Source organism: Physella acuta, unplaced genomic scaffold, assembly GCF_028476545.2.
Source record: "Physella acuta isolate Inbredline_101_S28 unplaced genomic scaffold, ASM2847654v3 ptg000070l, whole genome shotgun sequence".
Classification (NCBI taxonomy): Eukaryota; Metazoa; Mollusca; class Gastropoda; family Physidae; genus Physella; species Physella acuta.
In genome coordinates, this window is record NW_026731590.1 from 244,668 (window position 1) to 270,782 (window position 26,115).

The 26,115-nt window shown below is 33.8% G+C and overlaps 2 protein-coding genes across 4 annotated transcripts in view; one reads left to right on the top strand and one right to left on the bottom strand.

Moving 5' to 3' along the window:
• The window catches only part of LOC131952139 (ly6/PLAUR domain-containing protein 1-like), a 192,431-nt gene that overhangs the window by 76,482 nt on the left and 89,834 nt on the right, over positions 1-26,115 (bottom strand). Inside the window, exon 1 of one of the 3 annotated variants that reach the window (XM_059314693.1) lies at positions 531-573. The exons of the other annotated variants lie outside the window; for them this stretch is intronic. The gene's annotated coding sequence lies outside the window, so the exon portion shown is untranslated. Of the gene's footprint in view, positions 1-530; positions 574-26,115 lie in introns of those variants that run through there. 3 annotated transcript variants of the gene reach the window in all.
• On the top strand, positions 13,741-14,874 carry LOC131952180 (toll-like receptor 4). The gene is made up of 2 exons (XM_059314744.1): positions 13,741-14,016; positions 14,476-14,874. The coding sequence occupies exons 1-2, from the start codon at positions 13,741-13,743 to the stop codon at positions 14,872-14,874; spliced, it is 675 nt and encodes a 224-aa protein (XP_059170727.1).

A 26,115-nucleotide genomic window follows, 5' to 3' on the forward strand; every position in this document is an offset into this window, starting at 1 on the left:
AGGTTTTACACATTCTTTCGGGGACGCGGTGGCTTAGCTATGGAGCTCTGAACTGGTAAACCGAATGTTTCGAGTTCAAATCCTGTACCCACCTTACGTTAGGGAAAGTAAAGGCGACTAAACGTAGTGCTGACCAAAATGTACCCTCATATGCCGACGTTACAGAAACAGGTGAACTCTACGTTACTTTCCCCATGGGCCGTCATTACAAACATTTTATATTGTTTCTGTCTGAACTTCTATTAAAACCGCGCAGGCTATAAATAGATATTATAAAATTATAGAATATGTCGTTTTCGTTTCGAAACATTCTTTAATAGCGTTAATGTGGTTGGATCTTACTTAAGTTAGCAGTATTATACGTTGAAATTCTAATCCTACTATAATATAAATTAATTGTAGATGTGAAAATAAAAATTAAAGTTAGCTGTGTTTCTCACGTGATATAGTTTTACCTGAGTTATCATTCCTTATTCAACAAACATCAACCATTTTATGTACACAAACTACTTTGACTGATGGCACAGCGCTAAAAATATCAACTTTTTCTCTAATTCCCTACATAGGGCTGAAAGCTCTATGATCACCACTTACTCTATGTTACAATCCGGTATCTAAAACGAAATCCAACACTGTATGTTATAAATCTATATGTGATCGTGTTTAGTTTAATCATGTATTGATAATGTTAGCTACTTCTTGTTTGAGTGACAGGGTTTGAATTAGCTGTGTTAGTGTTGTTATATGTGTGTTTGCTGTTTGTGAAGCTGTCGACCTTTGCTTATCTCAGTGGCACGCAAGTGGTGACATCAAGTTCACACAGGCGAACTACGTGCTTTTATTTCAATCAACAGTGACACGTTATGACTTTATGGTTTTAGTTAAAGCGGTGTCCATAAATGACGACACATTCATGTCAGGGGTCAGAAATTGTATTACGATCTGTGACTAGGATGGAAGAAGGTTGAAAATGTTGGGCGTCACAACTTTACATGTTAACACAAGTCACAACTTCAGATCTTAACCTAAACAATTGTTTCTTTAATCCTAATTCTTAGTAGTTTTAACGCGTTTCAGAAGATTTTAATGTAATTATTAAATTATTAACATTATCTTAAATCTCCGAACAATAGTGTATACTAAACAACCCGTTATCCTTGGATAACTGTGTGTCATCCATATATGTCATTCCTCTGTCGCTTATCGTCACATAAAAAACCAAAGCACACATTTTCGTGTTTTAAAAACACCTATTTCGGCGGAGCATGGGTCTGACCACTCATACCTTCATATGCGGAGGTCACAAAAACAGGTCAACTCTACTTCACTTGCCCAGTACCCCGCCAACATAGACATTTTTTTGTCTTTTAAAAAACCGATTTCGGCTGAGAATGGATCTGACCAAACTACCTCTTAAAATGCTGACGTCACAGGTAAAATCTACACATGCCCAGCTCTATTCCACCTGCCCAGTGTCCTGCCAAGTCTCAGATAGCATGTTTTAATCGTTTAAAAAATAAATTCGGCCAAGCATGGCTCTGAACACACTATCCCTTCATATGCTGAAGACACACAAACAGGTGAACTCTATTTCCCCTGCCCTGTTTCCCGCCAAGTTCCGGTAGGCAACTTTATCAATCACAATTTTAAAAAATGAAAAAAAGGTTTTTCTTCGTCAAGATGTGTCATTTTACTTTGAGTGTTCGTAAGATATTTGATTTACGCGAATAGGCCCTAGAATTTTTTTCAAATTAAATTTTATACCGAATCCCAATGCTAAACAAACAAAGATTTGTTTAAAATAATGAAGGGCTTAAATAGTTTAGTATAGAAACTAATTATTAGCATAGATTCTATATCTAGATAGAGCTAGATCCAGATGTAAAATACAGCTGGCTTGATTCAGTTTAGTTTTTTCTAGATCTAGAACCTAGATAAATAAATCCCTTGTATTCCCGAATTAGATGATCCTTGAAGCTAAAGAACTAAGATTTATATTAAATATTTAAGGACTAACATAGTTTTATAAAGAAACTAAAAAATGTATTGTTATTTTATAATTTTTTTTTTGTTTTTATCTAATCAATTTTTGTTTTTTTCCTAGATTCTAGATTTTAGGTCTAGGATTGACTGTCAATTTCTTCCACAGCTTAGCTGTAGATCTAGAGATATTTATTGTATACTCAAATTAGAAGAACTGTTGAAAATTGATAATAGTGTTAAAACCTAACAAAAATAGCAAACGGACTTATCGTTAAAGCTATAGCCGACAGAAAATTAGCTTTATAATGCGTAAAACTTTTGAATGGGCAACACAATCTTTGATGGAAGACGCCATTATTGTTATAAAAAGAAAATAAATCATGTGACGTCACTAGAAGTAAAGTCATTGTTCTGAACTTTTATAATTTAAGTGATTAATCTACCAATGAATATATCAAACAACTAATTAACGTCTTTAAATAAATTTATGATTAGCAGTTTGGTCAAAAAGACCTTTATTCTCTACCTAAACACGTATTTTACAGCTCTCCACATAGAGCATATTCTCTCATGTAACCAAACAAACAAAAAAAACAAATAAATATACAAACATGTAAACAAACAAAATAGATATAAGAACCTTAGAGAACTCACTAGAGAAGAATAGGAAAGCCAAATCACGTGTTAATGCTAGGGGGTGAGAATGGTGTAATTCTGGTTGTCGGTGAGGGAGGGCTCGCTTTGTATGGTGAATGGAGGGGGGTGGGTAGTGTCTAATTGTTGAGAGGGAAGATATGCTTGTCCAGCGTATGGAAACCCCCTCCCATTTCACCCCCCCCCCCCCGTGGTGAAAAATGTCTTTAAAAAACACTGCTTGTAAAAGTATCTTGGTTATACAGCGCAATATCATATAAAAGTGTTTAAAGGTATACCATTCTTGTGAACTCCATTTAAGGATTGACATTCCAGCGTTTAAAACAGCACTTATAATTTTTTGATAAGAGATGCATTCTTCTCGCTAAGCTAGAAATAGAATTATTACACTGTAACATTATTGTTTGCGCGATTGTTTCAAAGTGCATAATTACATTTGGCGGTATATGGTTGTTCAGACATGAATAAAAATATAATTAAAAGAGATCCGTCGCGAACCAATTGTTGTATGGATTAAGATTTTTTTTCTAATTGTATAGCAGCATTGCTTTGATGAGCACATGCGTTTGAAGGTTAAACACAACGTTGTTTAGGGTAGTGTTAAAATTTTGACAAGGGCTAGTGATTGAAAATTTAATGTAGCAGACTGATAACCAGAAAAGTAATTGTAACATAATGGTGTTTGTATAAGTTAGCATAGGGTAAAAGATCGGCCCAACTATAATTTTGGTGACCAATTATTTGAATAGGTTTAAATTATGGAATGACAATTTACCAAATTAATTAAAGGAACAGACTGTTAGGTCTAGAATTTCAAAGCATACAATATTTCGTGATACTAGACTATATTATATACATATATACCCTATACTGATTGTGATGGGGGGTTTTTAAGTATGTATGATACTTTATCTATATTCTGACTTCTTCTGTTATTAACACAGCAACTATTGAACTTGTGAAGGAGGACGGGAACAATATTAACAGCTTCGTTCATGAAATAACTTAAACTTTATTATCACACACTAATAGATCTATTACACATATCAAAATACGTCCGTCTTCTACTATAGCTAACCCCCAACTAACTTAACTGCTGCGTCTTGCGTCATCGGTAACATTGTCGCGTCATGTTCACATCACATTCGCGCCACAAATATTTTATTGAACACGCGCACAATACTATCGCACCAAATCGTCTACCGCCAAGTTTATACTGTCCCCAGTAACCTCTACTAGTCTAGTCTAATTCTATAGATCTACGCTATGACACTGATGTATCACAATAGTGACAGGACAAATGATCTGAGGACAAATGATCTCAGACAAAATATCTCAGACAAAATATCTTACGGACACTTGATCTCAGGACAAATGATCTTAAGGACAAATAATCTCACGGACAAAAGATACCAGGACAGAATATATAAGGACGAATGAAACCAATGACAATAGATCTCAGACAAAATATTTCAGACAAAATATCTAACAGCAAAATTTTAATAGTGTATTTGATGATTATAGTTGATCTGAACATTTTTTTATTGACTGTCATATGGTTTTGTTTACTATGCTTAATATTGTATAAATGCCTATATAATAATTGTGAGAAATGTTTGCCGTATAAATTTGTCATATTGCACTAAAGATTTTAAAATTGAGATTACTAATATAGTATGCGAAGATTAAAGAAATTTGCCAATAGACAGCGTAGGTGGGCTTTGCCGAAAATGAGACAATCCTACCATGTCAGGTGGACGAAACTAAATCAAAGAAAATGAAATAATAATAAAGACACTCATTCGTATCAAGGTGGCCGCCCTCTTTGGTAGCAGAAACATGACTTAAGGGAAAGACGTCCTCCCTCCATGGACAATACAACTAGCATCTTAAGTCAATAGTTATGCGTCGGTCACACCTTAGTGATCAGGTGACCAAGCGGAGCTGTCTGTGTAGTGTGCATCAAACAAAGCAGTATTCGTGTTGATTACTCAGCTATGGCCTCTTTCTTTACCTCGCAGAAAGGGTCTAGGACATTAGTTTCTGGTGAATTAATGTTTATAAAAGCCATACATGGAGCAGCAGGCAAAAAAATTTGGAAATGTGAAGTTAGAAAATGTCACGCCAGAGTTCACATAGTATTGGAGAGGTGTGATCATAACGATGTACCTACCAGCAAAGAAATGTAAACTTAAAGTTTGTGTTGATGATCCAATAAAAACAATAATTTTACGTTATGAAAATGAAGACCCATTCACATTTTTAAAAAAAATGTTTCGCGTGTTTTTTAACATTAATGTTGTATAACTACCGTTACTTTATTTGTTTTATACATTATCGTTTATTAAACCTTTCAGGCTAAAGGAGTAAGTTTGTTGTAATTTTTACGTTTTCAAATCAAAGGCTACTGCACAGGTTAAGTTTAATAAATCTTTTGATGCTTTGTTGAGCTTAACAAATTCATTTTATTCACAATTTTTCTTCGTAAAAAAGTAAAGAAAACCATATTGACAGTCAATAAAAAAAAGTTCAAATCAACTTAAATCATCGTACATGCTATTAAAATTTTGCTGTGAGATATTTTGTCTGAGATATTTTGTCTGCGATCATTTGTCCATGATATCATTTGTGTTGATATATTTTGACCTAGTATCTTTTGTCCGTGAGATCATTTGTCCTTGAGATCATTTGTCTTTGAAATCATTTGTCTTTGAGATCATTTGTCCTTGAGATCATTTGTCCCGAGATCATTTGTCATGGAACCATCACAATAGTTTGTATTTATTTTCTTATTTGTAATGAAATAAGTATTCATAAGACATCAGTAATTAGTGTATGGTTAAAATTTTCTCAATTCGTTTTAATTACTATCCTTTCATTATTGCAGATAATGTTTTTGCTCGGTGCGCTTGTTACAAACGTGAGATGTAACGTTAGAATAGAGCACCCCAGATTCCCTTACCTTATAGACAATAGCAAGTCTTTGAAAACTACCATATCCCTCCCCTACACAGCGAGATGATTAGACACAAAGAAATCACGTCAATCCAGAAATACATAGATTATATCTCAACAAGTACTAAGCACTAATCAACACAACACATCTTAGTCTATATATTTTAAATTTATTTCTGTATTTTTTCATTGCGCAAGACAGCAATACAATCGTTTGGAAAAGAAGCTGTATTCGAAAATACGTGATTTTATTGGTTTTACTGCGTAGAGAAATGGAATTTTTCTTTTCTTCAACTATAACACATTTGTTACTGCTTTTATCGAATGTGTTCATTATTCCAGAAATAAATGCTGCCATTTCTTATAATAATTCGAAATCTACTCCACCGTGGACCTATCACGGTGCAGAGGTAAAGTGGACTTGTCCAGATGGATGCCGTTTTGAATTTATTTCTATGGGAGCGCCATGTGATTGTGATTGTTTTCCTAATTGTCCGAACCTGCCATCTAATACAAGGGGGATAAGTTTAAATGGCAATAGAAGAGTAACTCTCAAGTGTGACGTTTTCGACAACTTAAATCATCTGGAATACTTGTATCTCGCCACTTTTACTGGTTTTGACACGTGTGAGAAATATTTCCATGCTCAGCGTCTTTCATTACAGAGGCTAGTGCTATTATTTAACACAATTGTAGAGCTTCCAGCTAATCTGTTTACAAACCTACAAAGCTTAACATATCTGGAGCTAAGTTATAATTGTCTGACACACTTGCAGGATGGCATTTTCGCAGGTTTGGTCAACTTAAAAGAATTAAAAATAGACGAAGGAAAATTTGTAAACATTTCTGACCAATCTTTAGCCGGACTTAAGTCGCTAACTAATTTCGAGTTTGATTGTTTTCCTGACTTGCCATTTAAGAACAGTTATGGAACTGTTGCAACGACCAGTCAAACAGGAGGTATGATATATGTAGTTAGCCTCAAGAATTTTTCCTTTTTCTAGCCCATTGTTTCCAAACCACTTTCGTCCCACACCTATCGTTAAAAAAAAATTTTTTACCCAACGCCCCCCCCCCTTCTGAAGCTACATAGAAACAGTAGCATTTAATTTACAAACAGAAGAACACAAATTCAATTTTACAAAAATAAAACATTGAGTAGCATTTAAACCTACAATGAGATGAATTAACTTAATGCGCCACAATTAATGTAGTCATTTTTCGCTTCTTTTTTCAGCAGTAATTATACTTAAAGAACAACGATACGTTTTTACTTTCTCGCATACAGAGTATAGAGGAAGTTTTGTAATAGTGAACAAAAATCACATGAAATTTTGACAGTTTTCAAGGTATATACCTCAGTACTTCATCATATACGGAGTAAAGGGGACCTATTTAATTGGGCAAAAATAATAAATGCAGATTACAGCTAGGTGGATGAAATTTACATACATGTATATTTTCGCAACGGAAAAAAACGCAAAACAAAAAGCGCAACGGAAAAAAGCGCAAACAGAAAAAACTTACATCAAAAGAACGTAAAGACACAGCCGTCAACATCATATTACATTTATTAAAGAATAAATATTTTTTGACAGCAATTTCTAAAAAAAAAAATTCTAAATTTAAAATATGAACACGTTTTTCTTACATATAGAATTGTGTGGATTATCAAAATGTCAAACTTGATTTGATTTAGAATGCCTATTTGGTATTTTAATGTATAATATAATATTAACATTTTTTTTCGGGCAAACGGCCTTCGGGCAAGTGTCCGTTCGGAAAATCGGCCTTCGGTCGAACGGCATTCGGGCAAGTGTCTTTCGAGAATTTGTCGTAGAACCCTGCAGAACATACACTATTTACGTGATTTTATTTAACTCTTACCACATGAACTTGAAAAATACGCGTATAATTGCACGGTAAATAGTAAATTTTAATTTATTCATAAAAAAAATTAGGCATCAAATTGAGTCAAATTTGGTGTCAAATTGCATTGCCATCACGTCTTAACCCACATGACCAGTTTGAAACGAATCCGTTTATTAGAAGTGCTCAAAATATCGCTCGGCAGTTTCGAACTATGATGACAGACAGAGTAAGCAAGTTAAATAAAACCTTTTGAAAACATTTTAATAACAAGTTTTTATATAAAAAAATATATATGCACTAAAAAGGACAAAAAGGAGAAATAAAAACGTGGGTCGCCTCTTAAATTTTAGTATTTAGTATTAATACATAACATAAGGTCCTACGCTTTTCATATAGTTATTTAAATAGTGGTGCATTATCATATATTTAAAGAACATCGTTTATTTGATCATTTTTACTGCATACTTATAAAACGCTATTGCACACCAAATCAACAGAAAAAACGTGTACAATAGCGCAGAAAATTAAATTTTATATAGAAAATTAATAAATTCTTTAAAAATTTGATGTTATATTGCGTTTTCATCTGGTTTTAACCAACGTGACAAGTTTCGATCGATGACGGACTAAACACGACAGAAAAATGAAAAAAAAAATTAAGGGGAAGACAATTTAATAAAAGCTTGTACAAAGAAGAAAATGAATTATTTTCTTCAAAAACAAAATAATGAACTACTTAATAAATACGTGGGTCGCTCTTAAATTCTGTTAAATGGATTCAATACATAATATAGCGACACACGCTTTTCTTTGTAGTTGTTCCTTATTACGTATTTGAAGAAAATCATTTATTTTCTCCGTTTTAGTACATTATTACATAAAAGCTTGTTACTAAAACATTTATATTCATTTTATTTTGCTACTAGTCAAGCTAGTGAATTGACGGCATGTGGAATGAACAAAGTTTAATACAATGTATCATAACTTTAAAAAATTAAAAACTGTACACGTTATTTCACTTTGTTCCTTTATTGATAATTACTTCCCTTGATAGATAACAGAAAATATTACTTCCCTTTAAAAACATTTAATAGGTTTGTTTTGTGTTGGAAAAGAAATAATTATATAATTAGCAAGGATTGATTAAGTGCAATGTTGTAGGTAAAATACGGATATTTTAAATACTGCCTTTATATATTTTACACACTGAACGTACTGTTTACTAATTATTATTTCTAATCTGTAACAGTATAGAAGCCACTCCTAAATGTCCTCTAAGTTAACTACTATCGTTCGGTTTGCGAACAAGCTGATGGTATTTTTGTCATTCACTAAATTGAATCAGGCACGTCTGCCGGCGCCCCAGCAGGTTCGATTTGGCGCCCTGTGCAATTCTGTTAGTGCTGTGGTGCAAAAGTTCGTTTTAAACAGTGCGATAGAAAATTAATACGAAAGGTTACTATAGTCCTTAACTAAATCAAATCCGGGCGTCCTCCTGCGCCCCGACAGGGTGCTATTTGGCGCCTTCGGCCTACTCGTGAGCGCTGTGGAAACTAAATGCGTTTTAAAAAAAGTGCGATAGACTATGACTAAGATTGGGTATTATAGTCATCTACTAATTTTAATCAGGTGTTTACGCTGGTGCCCCGGCAGGGTGCGATTTGGCACCCGAGCTATTCTGTGAGCACATGCTTTTATGTTTGCATATAAGTTGGTGTTTATGTTCTGCGTTATTGTTTGCGTTTAGGTTTGTGTTTGAGTTTGCGTTTGCGTTTGTGCTTGCTTGCTTTTGTAATTGCGTTACTGCTTGCATTTTTGTTTGCGTCCGCGTTTTTGTTTGTGTTCGTTTGTGTGTTCGCGTTTTAGTTTGTGTTTGGGTTTGCGTTAGTTTTTTTTGTTTTGGTTTGGTTTGGGTTTGTGTTTCTGTTTGAGTTTATTATTATGTTTGTGTTTGTTTTTGTGTTTACATTTGTGTTTGCTTTAATGTTTGTATGTGTGTTTTCGTTTGTGTTGTATTTGTGATGCATTTGTGTTATGTTTGCGTTTTTTTTTGGTTGGTTGTGTTTAGGGTTAATTCGAAAAGTAATATATTTCCCAAACCCGGGTCATGCCAGGGCAATGACAGGTATTTTCTTCTTAATAAACAAACAAGTCATTGTTCGATACAATTAAGTCTTTTACAAAGGCTAGGTCGTCTAGTATTCTTATATAACACTACGGGGAATAGCAACTAGAAATGATTTTAAATCCATTTTTAATTACTTAAACTTTATAAAATAGAATAGAATCTCGTAGAAAATAAGAATTGCGCACAAAGTGAACGGCAGACAAAATCTGTAGTGCGGAATATTAGTACTTTATAAATTCATATTCGTTTCTTTTTTAGAAATCATAAATAGCGTAAATTACTACTTCCGTTCAATGGAAATTACTCAAAATTTTACAAACGGCAGAGAATTAGATCTGAAACAGTACTTAAGTTAATGCTTTTGCAAAACCAAAAGAGCAATAAGTCCCACTTCCATTTACTGGGAATACCTGAAAAGTTGATACAGAACTACATATTTGATATTATGATAATATATGGAATTTCTTTAAGTTAGCGATAACGGTATTCAAGTTATCGTATTCACAGACGTACAGACATACGCGTATACACACATACGTACATACACACACAGACATACGGACACAATTGCAAAACTATGTTTTTACGACTCAAGGAGGTATTGTGAATTGTGATAATCTCGATTTCTATTGTTTACATGATTACAATACTTCCTCTATACTACGAATACGAGAATATTAAAAAAAATCGAAAACTGCTCCGATTTGACACGTTTGAGCCCATAATAATCAAAACTAAGAAATATATGCTAAATAGTAAGTTACTAGAATTATGTTTAAAACTGTTTATTCTACATTTTTTTTACGTATTTTGATGTCTACACTGCTGATTAGAAAGTAAAGTAAGAATCCGATTATCCCATATTATTCCAAGGTATCACATTTTTATAATTTTTCGATATTATTTAGCTTTTGGGCACTAATTGAAGGAATGCCTATAGATTTTTTAAAAAATAAAATCAATACTTTTTGAAATATCGATTTTTTTAAAAAACGTCCCATAAATGGGACGCTAGTAACGAACGGCCCCATGTACATTTATTGAAGAAAAAATTATGTTATCACGAAATATGGTTAATTACGCGAAAATTAAGCTGTATACTGATTTTGTATTGTTACACCATTGATTACATTGTTTAGGACAGCTAAAAATACCGATAATGTTCAATTGGGTTAGCCTTACCATGGTCTAAAATGCAGAAATTATGATCAAACGTCTATTTTTCGTTCAATCTAGCATCCATCAAAGTGAATAACACTTGAAAATAAGTAAAGCTGTGACTGGTGCATCTAATTATACACACATGATCACAAATATTGTCATTATTCATCAAAAATGTAATATAATTAAATATAAATAATTAATTTCTTGGGGGCGTACTTGAAATTTTCAGGGGGAGGAACTTAAAATTCCAGGGAAGGGGTGGACACTGATAGAAGTATGTTTTCTATATACATTCCATTTTGTTCTGGGGCAGAGCCCCCCCCCCCCTCTCCGAAGTTTGGAAGAAACTCTGTCCTCAGTGAATTTGCAAAAAAGATCCGGTCCGGTCCCAAATGTCATCCAGCCATCTTCTCTGTTTTTACCCTCGCTATCTCCCCCCTCCCCACAGGCATACATTAGGACATCAGACATTTTATTTCTAGAGCCCCGATCCGTCTCTGTGTGCCTGTATTGAGTGTACATGGCTCTCATCCATATATGCACCTCACAATTCAAACAGCTCCCAATCTAGCACCAGGAATCTCCTTAAAATGTATCGTAAATGTTAATAAAGTAAAACTGGTATTGGGAACCTTTGGAGTGGAATATTATTGGGGCATGACAACTGTACACAGCTAATTCACATTTCTGCTATATGTAGCTTGAGCTCTCTTACATGAAGAGAGTTAACCAACCCCCCATGACTGAATCGCTTCACCTAAATTGTGACTATTGTTATTATTCTGGTTTGTTATCATTTTAATATCACGAGCTAGTAAATTTACAGCAATACTAAATTAGTTTATATTCAATGATATTAACTACTTCAGTTAGTGTAGTTCTGATAACTTAAAAATAAAATGTAAGTTTTTCAATATTTTCAGTTTTTTTAATACAATAATATATAAGTAAATATAGTTCAAGGTCATATTTAAATATCTATAAATACTACTTAACACCCCAAAGTCAACAGTTAACAACAAAGTCAACAATTGTTTTACTATAAATAACCATTTAAGTTAAACATCTGCATCTGTGTTTCTCGCTAGTGTCCAATAAATGTGACGTTTGTGTAACAATCTACATGGGGCCATTCGTTGCTAGCGTCCCACTTATGGGACGCTTGTTGTACACTTAATATAACGAAGTAGTTAAAAAAATTGTTACTCTTAAATCTTATCAGATAAAAATATTGTACTGCTACAAGTTTTAAATGTATTTTGCACTTAAAATGTTAATATTTTAGAAGATATGCATTTTCCTGTGCGCATGTTTTCTTTTTCCGCCATTTTTACAAGTCTTGCAAAGCCCGCGCTATAACATTTTTCTAAATTAATTTTTTTCACAAAACACACACAAAGTCTAACCATTTTCAAATACAATGAAACATAATTTTTTAATCTAGTTTTTAACAAATTTTAGCATTTTTTTTACAAGCGTCCCATAAGTGGGACGCTAGCAGAATATGGGCTATTTTCGTTTGAAGTGATTTTTTATCTATACTAAAAGCTTAAATTTTAACATGTTTGAGTATTATATTAGATATTACAGTATGCAATAATTAACGAAACTATTTGCTTACACGATTCTTAACCAGTAATGCTTTAAAATCAAATTAATATTTTACATTTCAGATTCATGCAATTACACCGAGACCACTCGTTGTTTACCTGACAAGGCGTTTTCAGTTTTGACTAACTTGAGAGAAATAAAAGTAACCGGTACTAACTGTAAACTGGGTCCCGGATTTCGGAAGCTAAAACGTCTTCAATCAATAATCTTACACAAAAACTTGCATTGCTTTTTGACTCACTTATGTGATAATTATTTTGAAAACATACAATCAGAGCAAAATATATCTATATCGTTGGCATTATGTCCACTCTCAAGCTTTACCAACACATCTCTTGTGATGGGATCAAAGTTGACAAGCCTGAACCTTGATGGAACAAACCTAAATTTACAAAATATTTTCGATTCAATTCAACTCTTCAAAAATATACAGGAATTTTCCATGTGGAATGTAATACCTGAATTAGATGTCCAGTTTTATTTAGAACATTTTTTTGAATTGTTTATGGAATCTCGAATATAAAAAATGTTAATTGCTGGAAGTACAATTACTTTCAATGAAGAAACTGAATATTTACGTGTTCCTCCTACGTTGGAGACACTAGCCACTGATGCCTTCGATTATCATGTAGATTACGTTATTGATGCTCTGAGAAATTCGCAGAAAAACTCGCTCACAAGATTGTATTTTAAAAGACCATACCAGAAACAGATTGTTTTTAAGTAAGTTATACATTGTAAACTATACATCTTCCTATGCTTACACACCTACCTGTTCAATCGCTTATAGTTATTTCTTTCCTTATAGATTACATCAGAACAAGACATATCGACCCAAAAAACGAGTTTATTCTAAATTCAATGGATTATCTAATTTGGAAGAGTTGGAGCTTTCTTATAATTTGATACAAGACACTAAGCATAACATATTTGAAGGGATGAAAAATCTCCGTGTTCTAGGACTGTCAGGTTCTAGTGGTACTGGGCTATGTGGAAAAAATTTAGACGACAGCTGGCTAAAAACAGATTTGACTAAACTCGAAGAACTAAGAATGAATGAATGTAAAATAGATTATATACCAAGCACATTTTCTTTTCCGAAAAATCTTAAAAGTTTATATTTAAGAGAAAATTATTTGACATTTTTTGAAGCATCTACACTAAGACATTTGAACATGACATATTTAGACTTGTCGTACAACCGTTTCCCTGGTCTATCAGATGAGATGTGGAAAGAGATCGAAAGATTAAAATTAACTAATCCTAAATTTCTAGTACATTTATCTAATAATGAGTTTCAATTTATCTGCACGTACGTTCAAAGTCTACATTACTTGGTTACAAACACACAATTGATTGTCCGCGTATACGATATGATGTTCAAGAAGGAAGACAATACGTATTTAAACTACACGGAGATGGTCGCACAACTTCCAAGGTTCACAAAAAACTGTCTGATCAAAGAACACTTCAGCTATGTGTTGACGATATTTTTCACCCATCTCCTGTGTTTGCTTGTTCTGGCCGTGTTTTTCCATTACCGCTGGAAGCTGAGGTACCTCTACTTTATTGGTCAACGGCGGCTGCACATTGGTGGACGTTTGGTCAACTACAACCCACAAGTTGATGTCTTCATCACTTACGATGAGGTAAAAATATTGTCATAAAAATAGATCTAATAAAAAAAACGATCCAGCTACTTTATATTTTATATCCATTGTCAAATTATCAATAATAATATTTAGAGATTAGAAGTTATAAGTTGTATAATTACAATCTAATTAAAATACTAAACAATAAAACAAATAAGTAAACATCTCGAAGGTTTGTGGTGCATAAATGGTTGCACACAACTTTACTGTTCAGGATATATGGATACATATTTTATTTTTTAAGCTAACCGTGAAAGCTTTTCTAACGGCTGAATAAGTTATATATCAGAACTCTATGTTTTTATACTGTGTTGTTATGTAGTTACTGTTTTTAAAACATATTTTTATAGTTAAAGTAATAAAACTTTATATAGGTCAAAAAAGGTAGAACAATATTTGTTTTGTAGTCTATTGGTTGTAGGACATTCTACTACACATCTTGTTTTAATCTTACAGGGTGAACCAAGAATCCGACAGATTCTTAAAAATATTATCCTCCCATTCTTGAGAGAAAAGAATATCTCTTACATTTTAGGAGAAGTGGACTTTCCAGGTGGGGACATGGTGTCACACATCAGTGGAGCTATAACTGGCACCAAAAAAACGCTGGTCTTGTTGTCTGAAGATCTTTTCTTGGATCACTACCGAGAGTATGAGATGAACCTGGCCATCATGCGAGAGTTCAATGTACAAGGTCAGGTTATCGTTCCTGTCTTTGTTGAGAGGGTCGACTTGAATACATACCCACCTGAAGTAGAAACTTATTTAAGGAATCAGCTGTACAGGTGTCTGGTCTACAGAAATAACCAAACTTTCTGGACACTTCTTATACAAGCTATAAGAAATGATAAGTAGTTTCACCCCCCCACCCCCTCCGAAAAAAAAGTATCAGTTTATATATATATATATATATATATATATATATATATATATATATATATATATATATATATATACATATATATATATATATACATATATATATATATAGCTGTATGTAACACAGCTGTATGTAAAATTGTTTTCATATAATTGGCAGGTTTACGTCACGTCCCCCATATCGGACTTTTTGATTTGCACTTAATAAGACTTTTTAAACTCTGATTAATCTTTAATTAAAGGATTTTTTTCTACTAGATCGATAAATTTTTCAAATTTTTTTTGTCTTGGTGTCACCCCCTAAATAGTGCCACCCAGTTCGATCAGCATTCCCCCCCCCCCCCCCCCCCCGCCCCCACCTAGCGACGCCTCTGAGTAGTTTAAAATTGTTTTAACATTGTTTTACTTTTATAATACATTCAGTGTTTCTTCCAGGCATCTCTTCTCCCCACGAAGAAAGTCTACCGCCCCCATCCACCCCCTCCCGAACGAAATGGAATTATATAGAAGGCATTTACTTTTACCAGTGTCTGGTCATTGGATAATTATGTCCGCCCCCCCCCCCCCCCTGAAATATTAAATGTTACTCTCCCCAGGAGAAAAAATCTGGGAGAAACACTGAATACGTGTTTGCTTAGATATGTCTTAATTTATAAATTTACTAGGCATACTTCCTAGCTTCGCTTAGATTTTCAAAAAAGTTGAGAAATTGAATGATTAATTAATAGGTGATTGGCTGTTATGTTAAATGCTTAGGGCCTAAATTTATACAGTCGGGTACTTTTATTGTGCCCATAAATTGATGGAATATTCGCAAACTTATTACTCGAAAGGTTATTAGAACTGAAAGGGCTTTCATAAAAATTATTAATCAAATATAATATTAAATTACTTTTGCAATTAATTTTACAATTTCAATGCAATACAAAACTTAATTTATAACAAAATATCCATTTAAAACAATGCTATACATTATGATATTTGCTTTTTCTTAAAAAGAGTATACAAAATATTAAAAAATTGTTACATTAAAAAGTTACCGCCCCTGTTCATAGACCAAATGACGAAATCTCGTATAATGAGAATTTCAATCGCAGTCATTTTTAGCCCTCTTCGAGGGCTTTGATGCTGACCAACAGTTTTTCCATACGGCCCAGTCATCTATAGAGGTGTATGCAAAAAATTAGCCAGTTATACAAAGAGTAAGTACCCTAAAATTTGTGTAGAAATTACCGTTTTCCCCATAAAATACAAAGATTATATAGGGAAATACGACTGGTCAGTTTTGACCCATTTCCCGATTTTTCCAGGACATGGCGAGTTTTTTGTGACAACCCAAGGCGTTCTCCTACCACCTCACAAAATTTCAAGGGGGGTCGTCGGTGGAAATTTTTTTTCGCAATAGAGCTTATATAAAGAGAATTTCACTCGCGGTAACTTTTTAGCCCTCGTCGAGGGCTTTTAGTCAAACCGACAGGTCTGCCCTACGACCAAGCCATTTACCTATAAGCATGCCAAAACTTAGCCAGATGTAAAGAGGGTAAGTGCCCTAAAATCCGTTTAGAAATGACCCTCTGTTTTCCCCATAAAATACAAAGATTATATAGGGAAATACGACTGGTCAGTTTTGACCCATTTCCCGATTTTTCCCGGACATGGCGAGTTTTTTGTGACAACCCAAGGCGTTCTCCTACTACCTCACAAAATTTCAAGGGGGGTCGTCGGAGGAAATTTTTTTTCGTAATATAGCCCATATTAGGCGCCGGTCAGTCGAGGTCAGTTTTGACCCCCTTTCCTTCGACTTTTCGGCCAACCGTCACCGTCCCTCGTGTTCTATCGACCCAAGGCACCATCGTGCCAAATTTGACGCGCCTGCGGCGCCGGGAAGTGCCCTATCGGGCACTTGACCACTTTGCTTTATATATATATAGATAAGTCAATTCCAGTTATCTGTTTTCTTGATTTGAAAACTGAGTTTTCAAAAAAATGTACTTACAGTATATAATTATCATAATAGATACATATTACAATTTTACAGAGTAGCTTTTTTTGTCACTCCGTACATTTCTTTTATATTTCTGTTTTAACAATTTTTAACAAATATTATTTAGCAATTCCTACTGAACTTACATATTGGCATGCTACGATTTCTTTATACGCAAAATATGAATTCATTATAATTTATATTACTTTTTGATATTACGTTTTTGTGTATTTTTTGAATGCCTTTTGTTATCGTTCCTTCAAATGTTTCCAGAGGCGTAGCTAGGGGAGGGCGGCCGCCCCGGGCGCCGACCCTAGGGGGGCGCCAAAAGGGTTAGAAAAAAAATTAAAAGCTAATTTTAAGATGCAGTTTTGAATTATAAACAGTCAAAGTAAAGAAATTTAACGGCTCAGAGCCTTTGCATACTGATTTAACTGCATTCTACTTTGATTGTGTAACTGTAAAACGTATATCATTAAGAAACAGTGACTGGAAAAACCGCTTTCCAGCTTTCCGAGATGGGGAGGGGGCGCTTTTTCGAAGACTAAAATCGGAAAAATTCACAACGGATTAAGGAATAAATAACCGATATCACTCAGAAAAGAAACCCATTGAACGAAAGCGTATTTACGATTGTGTAACATAAAAAAAGAGTTAGTGACGTGTAAAATCCGCTCTATCATTTTTGTCCAAGATGGTGGGGCGCTTTTTCACTAACAAAAATCGCAGGATTTGTACTAGATCGGTTGCTAACACTTTACGATTTCACTACCCAGTTTTGCTAAGTAATAACGCGACCAGTTCTTTGAACGATTCTTACGATTCTCTCAACTTGATCGTGATAGATCAGATACTTTTACTTGATTGCATTATATATTTCCGGGATCACTGCATTAAAGGGAAATAAAAATATCGGATTCTTGTATCGCTATCCGATCAGTAAAATAGCAGACGGTCGGAGCGGAGGGATGGGAAGCGACACTCTTTGCCAACATTTTAAGAGAGAAGAAAATTAGTATATTGTACTGATTATTTCTTTATTCAACCTAACTGATAATTCAAAATTGCAATATTAGCCTACTATTATCGAAATTGTTCTAAAGACACGACGGAGTGGTCTAGCGGTAGAGAGCTGGACTGCTAACCCGTAAGTCTCGGGTTCAAGTCAGTAGACCGTCCCTGAGTCCACCCAACTCTGATGGGTACCTAACTCACGTTAGGGAAGTAAAGGCGGCTGGGCATAGTGCTGACCACACTATCTCTTCATATGCCGAGGTCACAGAAACAAGTGAACTCTACTTCACTTGCCCCATAGACCGTCAGGTTGGAAAGGGAAACTTCTTCTTCTTCTATATATATATATATATATATATATATATATATATATATATATATATATATATATATATATATATATGGGGGGCGCCAAACTGAAAGTTCGCCCCGGGCGCTGGAAAGGGTCGATACGCCTCTGAATGTTTCTTGTGTTGTTATTTGTGATATACATTTGTATTGGATTCCTTTTGATCTTATACCTGCTTATGCTTTCAATGTTCGGGTTTGGTGTTTGTGAATAATTCAGATCAAAGGAATCAAGAGACGTATGGAAGATCTATTACACGAGGGACGGTGTGGTCGAATGGTAGAGAATTTGACTGCTAACCTGAAGGTCTCGAGTTTGGATCCCGAGCTCTAGTTGGAACGACGTTCCTGAGTGCCAGTTGTAGTGCAGGCCACACTATCAACTTGTATGCACAGGGAATTGAAACAGATGAACTCTACTTCATCTGCCCCATGTGTCTTGGTAACGAACGGGAAAAGACGATGATACCTCGCACTTGTTGTTTATCTTCACTCGCTGTTGCTACGTTATGTATGAATCATGTAAACAATTTTCTTTTTAATTGCATATATTTATATAATTTTTGTATATGTACGAGCAGATACAATTGTAACTATCAAACAAGGTTTTCAAAATAGTAAATCACAAAATAAAAGATTTTTAAATACCCAATAAAAACTAAGTTTTAATGGGCTATTTTGAAAAGTTAGTTCTTTTTCGTTGATTGAATTTCTAAAACTCAGATCTTGAAAAGTGCATGACACTCAATGTTAATATTCACAGAAAGTGCTATAACTAGGAGAACGTAAAAAAATAAACCGGGAGAGATCTCCCCTAAACTTTCTCGAATATTCTTATATAAAACAACAGGGGATGGAAACTCCATAATAAATGCTTAAAGTTTTAAAAATAGAATAAAATCTCGTAGAAAAAAGAATTGCACACCAAGTAAACGCCAAAGAAAAGTGCATAATAGTGCGCAATATTATTAATACTTTATAAATTTACATGCGTTTTTTGAGAAATCGGAAATAGCGTAAATTAGTACTTCCGGTCAACGGAAATTACTCAAAACTTGACAGAAGGTAGTGAATTCATTTATCTACCTGAAATAGTCCTCAAGTTATAGGTTTTTGAAAATTTCAAAGTAGATAACGTACCACTTGCGGTTATCGGAAATCGCTCAAAAGTTGATACGGATTTACGATTTTGATAAAATACTTATATATGAAATTTCATCAACCTAGCTGTAACGGTACTCAAGTTATCGTGGTTACACACGGACAGACAGACACACACACACAGACAGACAGACAGACAGACAGACAGACAGACAGACACACAGACATACGGACAAGATTGCAAAATTATGTTTTTCCGTATCAGTGAGGTGTAAAACGTCGAGATTTGTAAAAATCTCGATTTTTTTTGCACGATTACAAGACTTTCTCTATACTTCGTATATACGAGAAAGTAAAAATTATTTTAATAATGCTCCCACTTTATTATAAAGTTAATACATTTTAATTCCTTAGAGAGAACCAGAGTCAGACGACTCCTAAAAATGTTTTTTTGTTGAGAGGGTCGACTTGAATACATTCCCTCCTGAAGTTGAAACTTATTTAAGGAATCAGCTGTACAGATGTCTGTTCTATAGAAATAACCAAACTTTTGCTACACTTCTGCTGCTACATGACATTAGAAATGATAATATATATTGATACAATTGTATATATATATATATATATATATATATATATATATATATATATATATATGTGTGTATATATAGATATATATATATAGGCCTATATATATTGAGAGAGAAAGAAAGACAGTAAGGCAGTGTGAAGAGCAGCGAGTGCTTGTTTAATTAGGTGACAAAGTGTGAAATTGTAAGATAGTTACATTGATTCTGTTTGAATTTGTTTGTTACTATCGATTTTTGTTTTTAATATCTCTTATTCATTGATATTTTATTCTCTTTAAGCATTGTATATTTTCTTTATCCTGGCCCTCACAAGGTAGGCTAAAATTGTGACATTTAAATATTTTCCATATATTTAATAAACACCGTAAAGTTCTAAAAATTTTAAACAATTCCAACAATCCTTTCCATATCTTTGGTTTCTCTGAATCTCAATTACAATATTTTATAAATGATGATGAGATACCCGTCGCTGATTTTAACCTAATACGCACAGACCCATCCTTACACAAAGAAACTGGCCTTTGTGTCTATGTCCACTCCTCCATTCGTTTTAAGTACAGGAAGGATCTGTCAACGGACAATATAGAATGTATATGGATTGAACTGGAAAAAAGCAAATACCATCCGGCAATTTTAATTTGCTTACTTTATAGAAATCCCTGCGAAAACATGTAATGGTATGATCCTTTTTGCTCCATGTAAGATTCCGTTTTATCTACTAACAATGAATATATCATATTGGGAGATTTTAATATAAATTTACTAAAACCTCAAGGATACTGGCAAGATATTGTTGATTCTCTGAATCTAAAACAATTTGTACACACGGCTACCAGGGTCAATGATAAATCAAGTACAATAATTGATAACGTCTACGCAACACCTTACTGCAACCTAATAGAGGTCAGTGTCCCCTCTTGTGGTGTTAGTGACCACTTCCCTGTTTGTTATACATTATCGTAAAAAAGATTAAGTGTAACTTAGCGGCAACACATCACTTTAAATTATCGTTCATTTAGAAAATTTAATGAAAATCTGTTTCTTGCTGATTTATTGGCTTCCCCCTTGTGCAACGTATGCAATTACAATTGTCCCGATCTAGCCATTTCTGAATGGTTTCGCTTTTTTTACCCTATATGACAAATATATACATAAAATCTCTAAAAGAGTTAAGACTACAAACAAACCTTCTTGGTTTAACAACAATATCGAACCTGCAATCAATAAAAGAGACTGGCTTAGACGAAATGGAACTACTGAGGACTTTCTTTTGTAAACAAAGACATTATTTCAAACTGCTCGTGCGTAGGTCGAAGGAGTATTTTAATAAGTTACTGTCAGGCAAACCTAATTCCAAATCTATCTGGACTGATATAAATCAAATAATCAGAAAAAAACGCACATGCGATACAGCTGGACATTGCCAGTTATCTGTTGATGATTTCATCAATCATTTCAAGTCATCTGTTGCGCTCAACACAGATGCTATATCCGCTTCTCTCTGTTCATGAAGTTTATGTTAGTCTAAGATCTCTTCAACCGTCTACAACAACTTCGTTTGATGACATCTTTAATAAAGTATTAAAGATTTCAGCTCCGATAATCTCTCAAGTTTTAACCTATATCTATAACCTCTGTATTGCCAAGCAATATTACCCGAAACATTTTAAGCATGCTAAGGTTATACCACTACACAAAAAGGTAACATCCAAGATGCTAATAACTACAGGCCAATTTATATACTTTCTTCCCTCTCCATGCCACTAGAAATACATATAAACAAATACATGTCAAATTACCTAGAAACCATAAGCTTTTCCATAGTAATTAGTCTGGGTTTAGAAAGTTTCATTCTTGTCACACTGATTAAAATGAATGAAAACTGGCTTAAAAATATTAACAAAAACCTACTTTGTGGCAAGCTGTTCGTCGATTTCAGAAAAGCCTTTGATTCTATTGATCACACTTAATAAACTGGGAGTGATCTCCCCTACATTTTCTCGAATATTCTAATATAACACTACCTGGGATAGCTGTAACGGTACTCAAGTTATCGTGTTTACACACAGACAGACAGACAGACAGACACACACACACAGAGAAATTCGGACAAGATTGCAAAATTATGTTTTTCCGTATCAGTGAGGTATAAAACGTCGAGATTTGTAAAAACAATTTTGCACGATTACAAGACGTTCTCTATACTTCGTATATACGAGAAAGTAAAAACGAATTCCTTACAAATTCCACGAATTTACTTTTAGGTTACTTCACTCCTTTTTATCTAACATATCTCAACGCGCGTTTCACCTTAATACCATCTCTTCACAGAAATATGTTAATATAGGGGTTCCCCATGGCTCAATCTTAGGTCCGTTACTTTTTTCATTATACATTAATAACAGGGGCGAAACTACAGTGCCGCCAGACCTTAATTTATATATATATATATATGTAACAACATGTATTCTTTGTTGTTGTGGGTTAGCTTTCATACAGGAACACGAGCAACAGTGGCAACTTGAAATGACAATTTTATTTACACTATGTACAGATAAATCCGTGGTACATCCATATTTGAAGATCAACTGATATAGGTACAAATAATAATCACGACTCCAAGTCATGGAGACATCTTACATTCACTGCCATCGTTCCAGTCCCAAGTCCTAGCACACAACACCCGTTCACCTTTCGCTCTCTCTTTTATTCACCACTTTCTCTCCCCTTACGTCAATGAGCGATCTCACCCAAAAACACGGAAAAACACATGACGATCGCTCAGACAGCCCTTCCGCTAGCCAGGTACTCTTCATTCATGCAAAACACAATATAATAAAGATACATAATAATACAGTCTGTGACACGTCCCCCCTTCGAATAAAATTTTGTGTAACAAAATTTATAAATACAATATTAGTAGGGCAGGATCATGTGCCAGACAACAAAAAATTGTGTACAACTCAAAGTAGAGTAAAATATATTCATTTTAGACTAAGCACTTGTAGTCATAAATTTATAGTGCATACAAATACAACAGTATGTAGTGACTATATCAGTGATAATTAAAATATGTCAGTGTTTTGAACAAAAACTTTAAATGTACAAGCATTATATTTAATATTTAATGCATCAATATACATTCACATAGGAGGAAAAAACATTTCAATTACCCAGTAACTGTAGTATAAAAAAACTACATCAGTTGGGATAAATAATATACCAAACTAATTTGGTACAGGACTTAATTTCAAAACATAACACATTGTTAAAATACTTAAAGACATGAATTAAATAATTATATCCTATGTAGTAAAACAACCTTATCATCAAGGCATGTTATTACTACACATAAGTAATATACCTTATTGTCTCCCCTAGTCGACCCATTTCAGTCATATCTAGGTCACAACACAACATTCTTGCCTTTCACAGGTATCGACTAATACAATTCATCATTGAGACTTCCGTCTTATTGTTATGCGGAATAAATAGTCTCTAACTTTTACTTGATTTACTTTATTCACTGTTAATTAATAGTATAGAATAGGTTTAACATAATACAGTTTACATTCTTTAGATATAGTACACAATTTATGCTTATTCAAACACAATATTTGATATTTATATATTACAGTTACAGACTGTATAATATTAATAAACTGTCAATTGATAATTTAATCTTAGCATCCTCTATAGCATGAGTAATCGTTCTCGTGCAGTTGACGATGACCTGTATGCCATCTCTCCCTCAAATTGTAGCTTTTATCTTTGCTACCATAATCATTTCCTAGATTTCGTGTAACTTGTGTTACTTCATTTGTTTTAATATTCTCCTCTGGTTTCTGAACAACGTCAGTAGTTATCTTGCTTTGTGTATGTTGGTTTGGTTCATCAACCAACTCAATATAAATATTATGGCATTGCTTTGGCCTTTCATAATACATCTTGCTTCGGTATCTTTCATTAGAACATGATATATTCTTTCTTAAATTACTATATTTCCCACATGACTTTCTTTGTACATAATTGTTTCTTCTCTGATTTGCCAACCTATGCCAACATTGATTTTGGTAATGACCTGTTTTGCCGCAGTAAAAACATCTAGATTTTGGCTTCTTATAAACATGGTGACTGTATTCATAGTTTGCTAAATTTCTTTTTCTTTCATTCTGTGCATTAATGACATTAATGACATTCTTATTAACATGTTGACTGTATTCATAGCTTGCTACATTTCTTTTACTTTCATTCTGTGCATTTTTATTAACATGGTGACCGTATTCATAGTTTGATACGTTTCTTTTACTGTCAGTTTGTAATTTATTGACATTGTAGTTTGTAGATATTGTTTCATCTTTCTTAACTTCCTTGTGCTTCTTTATTGATTCTAGTTCACACATAAATTTCTGGGTTAATTTCTCCATTTCTTTGTTAAATTTATTCTTGAGTTCTAGTATATCTTCTTTATAGTTTGACTCCAGATTTCTAAGTAACTCCTCAACAGGTACGTTCTCTTCATTGTGGCTTATTAAGTTCACTGATTCATTAATCATCATTAGTTTATCATGATTCCTGCCATTCTCCGATGGACTTATTAAATCATTTTGACTACCATTCTCTAATGGACTTGTTTCTTGTTGATTGCCATTCTCTGATGGACTTACGATACAACTTTCAATAATATTCTCGTGTACCTGCGTATCATTTAATAAAGAGTCAATCTTAAGACATTCTAATGTATCTGTCACCTTTAAATCATTATTAAGTTCAACCTCTGTTTTTTCCTTGGGTTTCAATTCTTCCTGGACTATGTTACTTTGTTCTTCATTCTTAAGGTTGACAATATTTACTTCTTCAAGTTCAGCTTTAAATTCTGTCTGTTCACTTTCTAATTTTGGTTCATTTGTGTCTGTTATAGCTTTCATTTCTAATAGTTCTTGTTCATATGCTAGTTCATGTAGGCCAACTTGTTTTTCCATAGTTTCAGCCCTTTTATCTGCTCTCTGTTTTCTGTTTCTTTTTTTCCTCTTTCCTTTTGGTTGTACAGTCTCCTCTGCTTTATCTACTTCTGAAATGTCTTCTTCTTTTTGCATGTCTGTAATGGATCTATTACACACTATTTCTATCTCATCATCTAAGTCTCTCATTACTTTTCCATGAGCTTGTCGGGGTCGTCCTGTTTCTTCGTCCCATGCTTCTAATGCTTTTTCTATGTCTCTGTCAAATCGAGTGTTTGCCCAGGCTATCTGCTTCTTCATCTTCTTAATGCCTTGCGCCCTCGCTAGTGCTAGATATTCTTCAAAACATAACATTTTGATATATTTTCTATTTATGACATAAAATATAAATTCATTAGTTAACAATAGGTAAGTGTTAATTAATTTACCAATACCCTTTCTTGTATTCTGGCTTTGTTCAGTTGATTACAGACATCTGGTAATCCAAGAAAAGTTCATAGTACATATATACGTCCAAAAATAGTTCACTTTGTTGATTCCAAAAAGTTGAAAAAATTCAAAATAGTTCTAGTAGCCTGTTACAGAGTAGAAATTTGTCCAGTTTTAGATAAGACATCTTTAGGAACAGTTTAGGAACAGTTACAAAAATAAACTTGATCTGCTAAATCCAAACAGTAGAAAAACTTGAACAGCTAATCCATATAGAAAAAACTTGAACAGCTAAATCCAAACAGTAGAAAAGAAACACTAAGACTTGATCGGCTAAATCCAAACAGAAAAAACACACAGACGATATTTACTCGACATTGGTGAGACAATATCGAAATAAGGTGATAAAAATTATCACGTTGATGACTTGACTTGAACAAGACGTCTGACTTGACTACAGCAACCCTTCTGACTTGAGTGTAGATAGATGACTTTCAAGAACTTGACGTACTTGGTAAACAGTGGAAGACCACAGACTGTAATATCTCCATTTCTGACATATGTAGCACCAATTCTTCAACCACTTGTGACATCATAAGTAACAGTAATACAATGTAGCAACATCACTTTATTGCCTCCACTTCTGACACCATATGTAACAACATGTATTCTTTGTTGTTGTGGGTTAGCTTTCATACAGGAACACGAGCAACAGTGGCAACTTGAAATGACAACTTTATTTACACTATGTACAGATAAATCCGTGGTACATCCATATTTGAAGATCAAC

What these genes read in the sequence shown, in the direction of transcription:
- LOC131952180 (XM_059314744.1), top strand. Translation starts at nt 13,741, where the DNA reads ATGATGTTCAAGAAGGAAGACAATACGTATTTAAACTACACGGAGATG. An exon ending in TCTTCATCACTTACGATGAG is followed by an intron (nt 14,017 to 14,475) that starts GTAAAAATATTG and finishes TTAATCTTACAG; the next exon opens with GGTGAACCAAGAATCCGACA.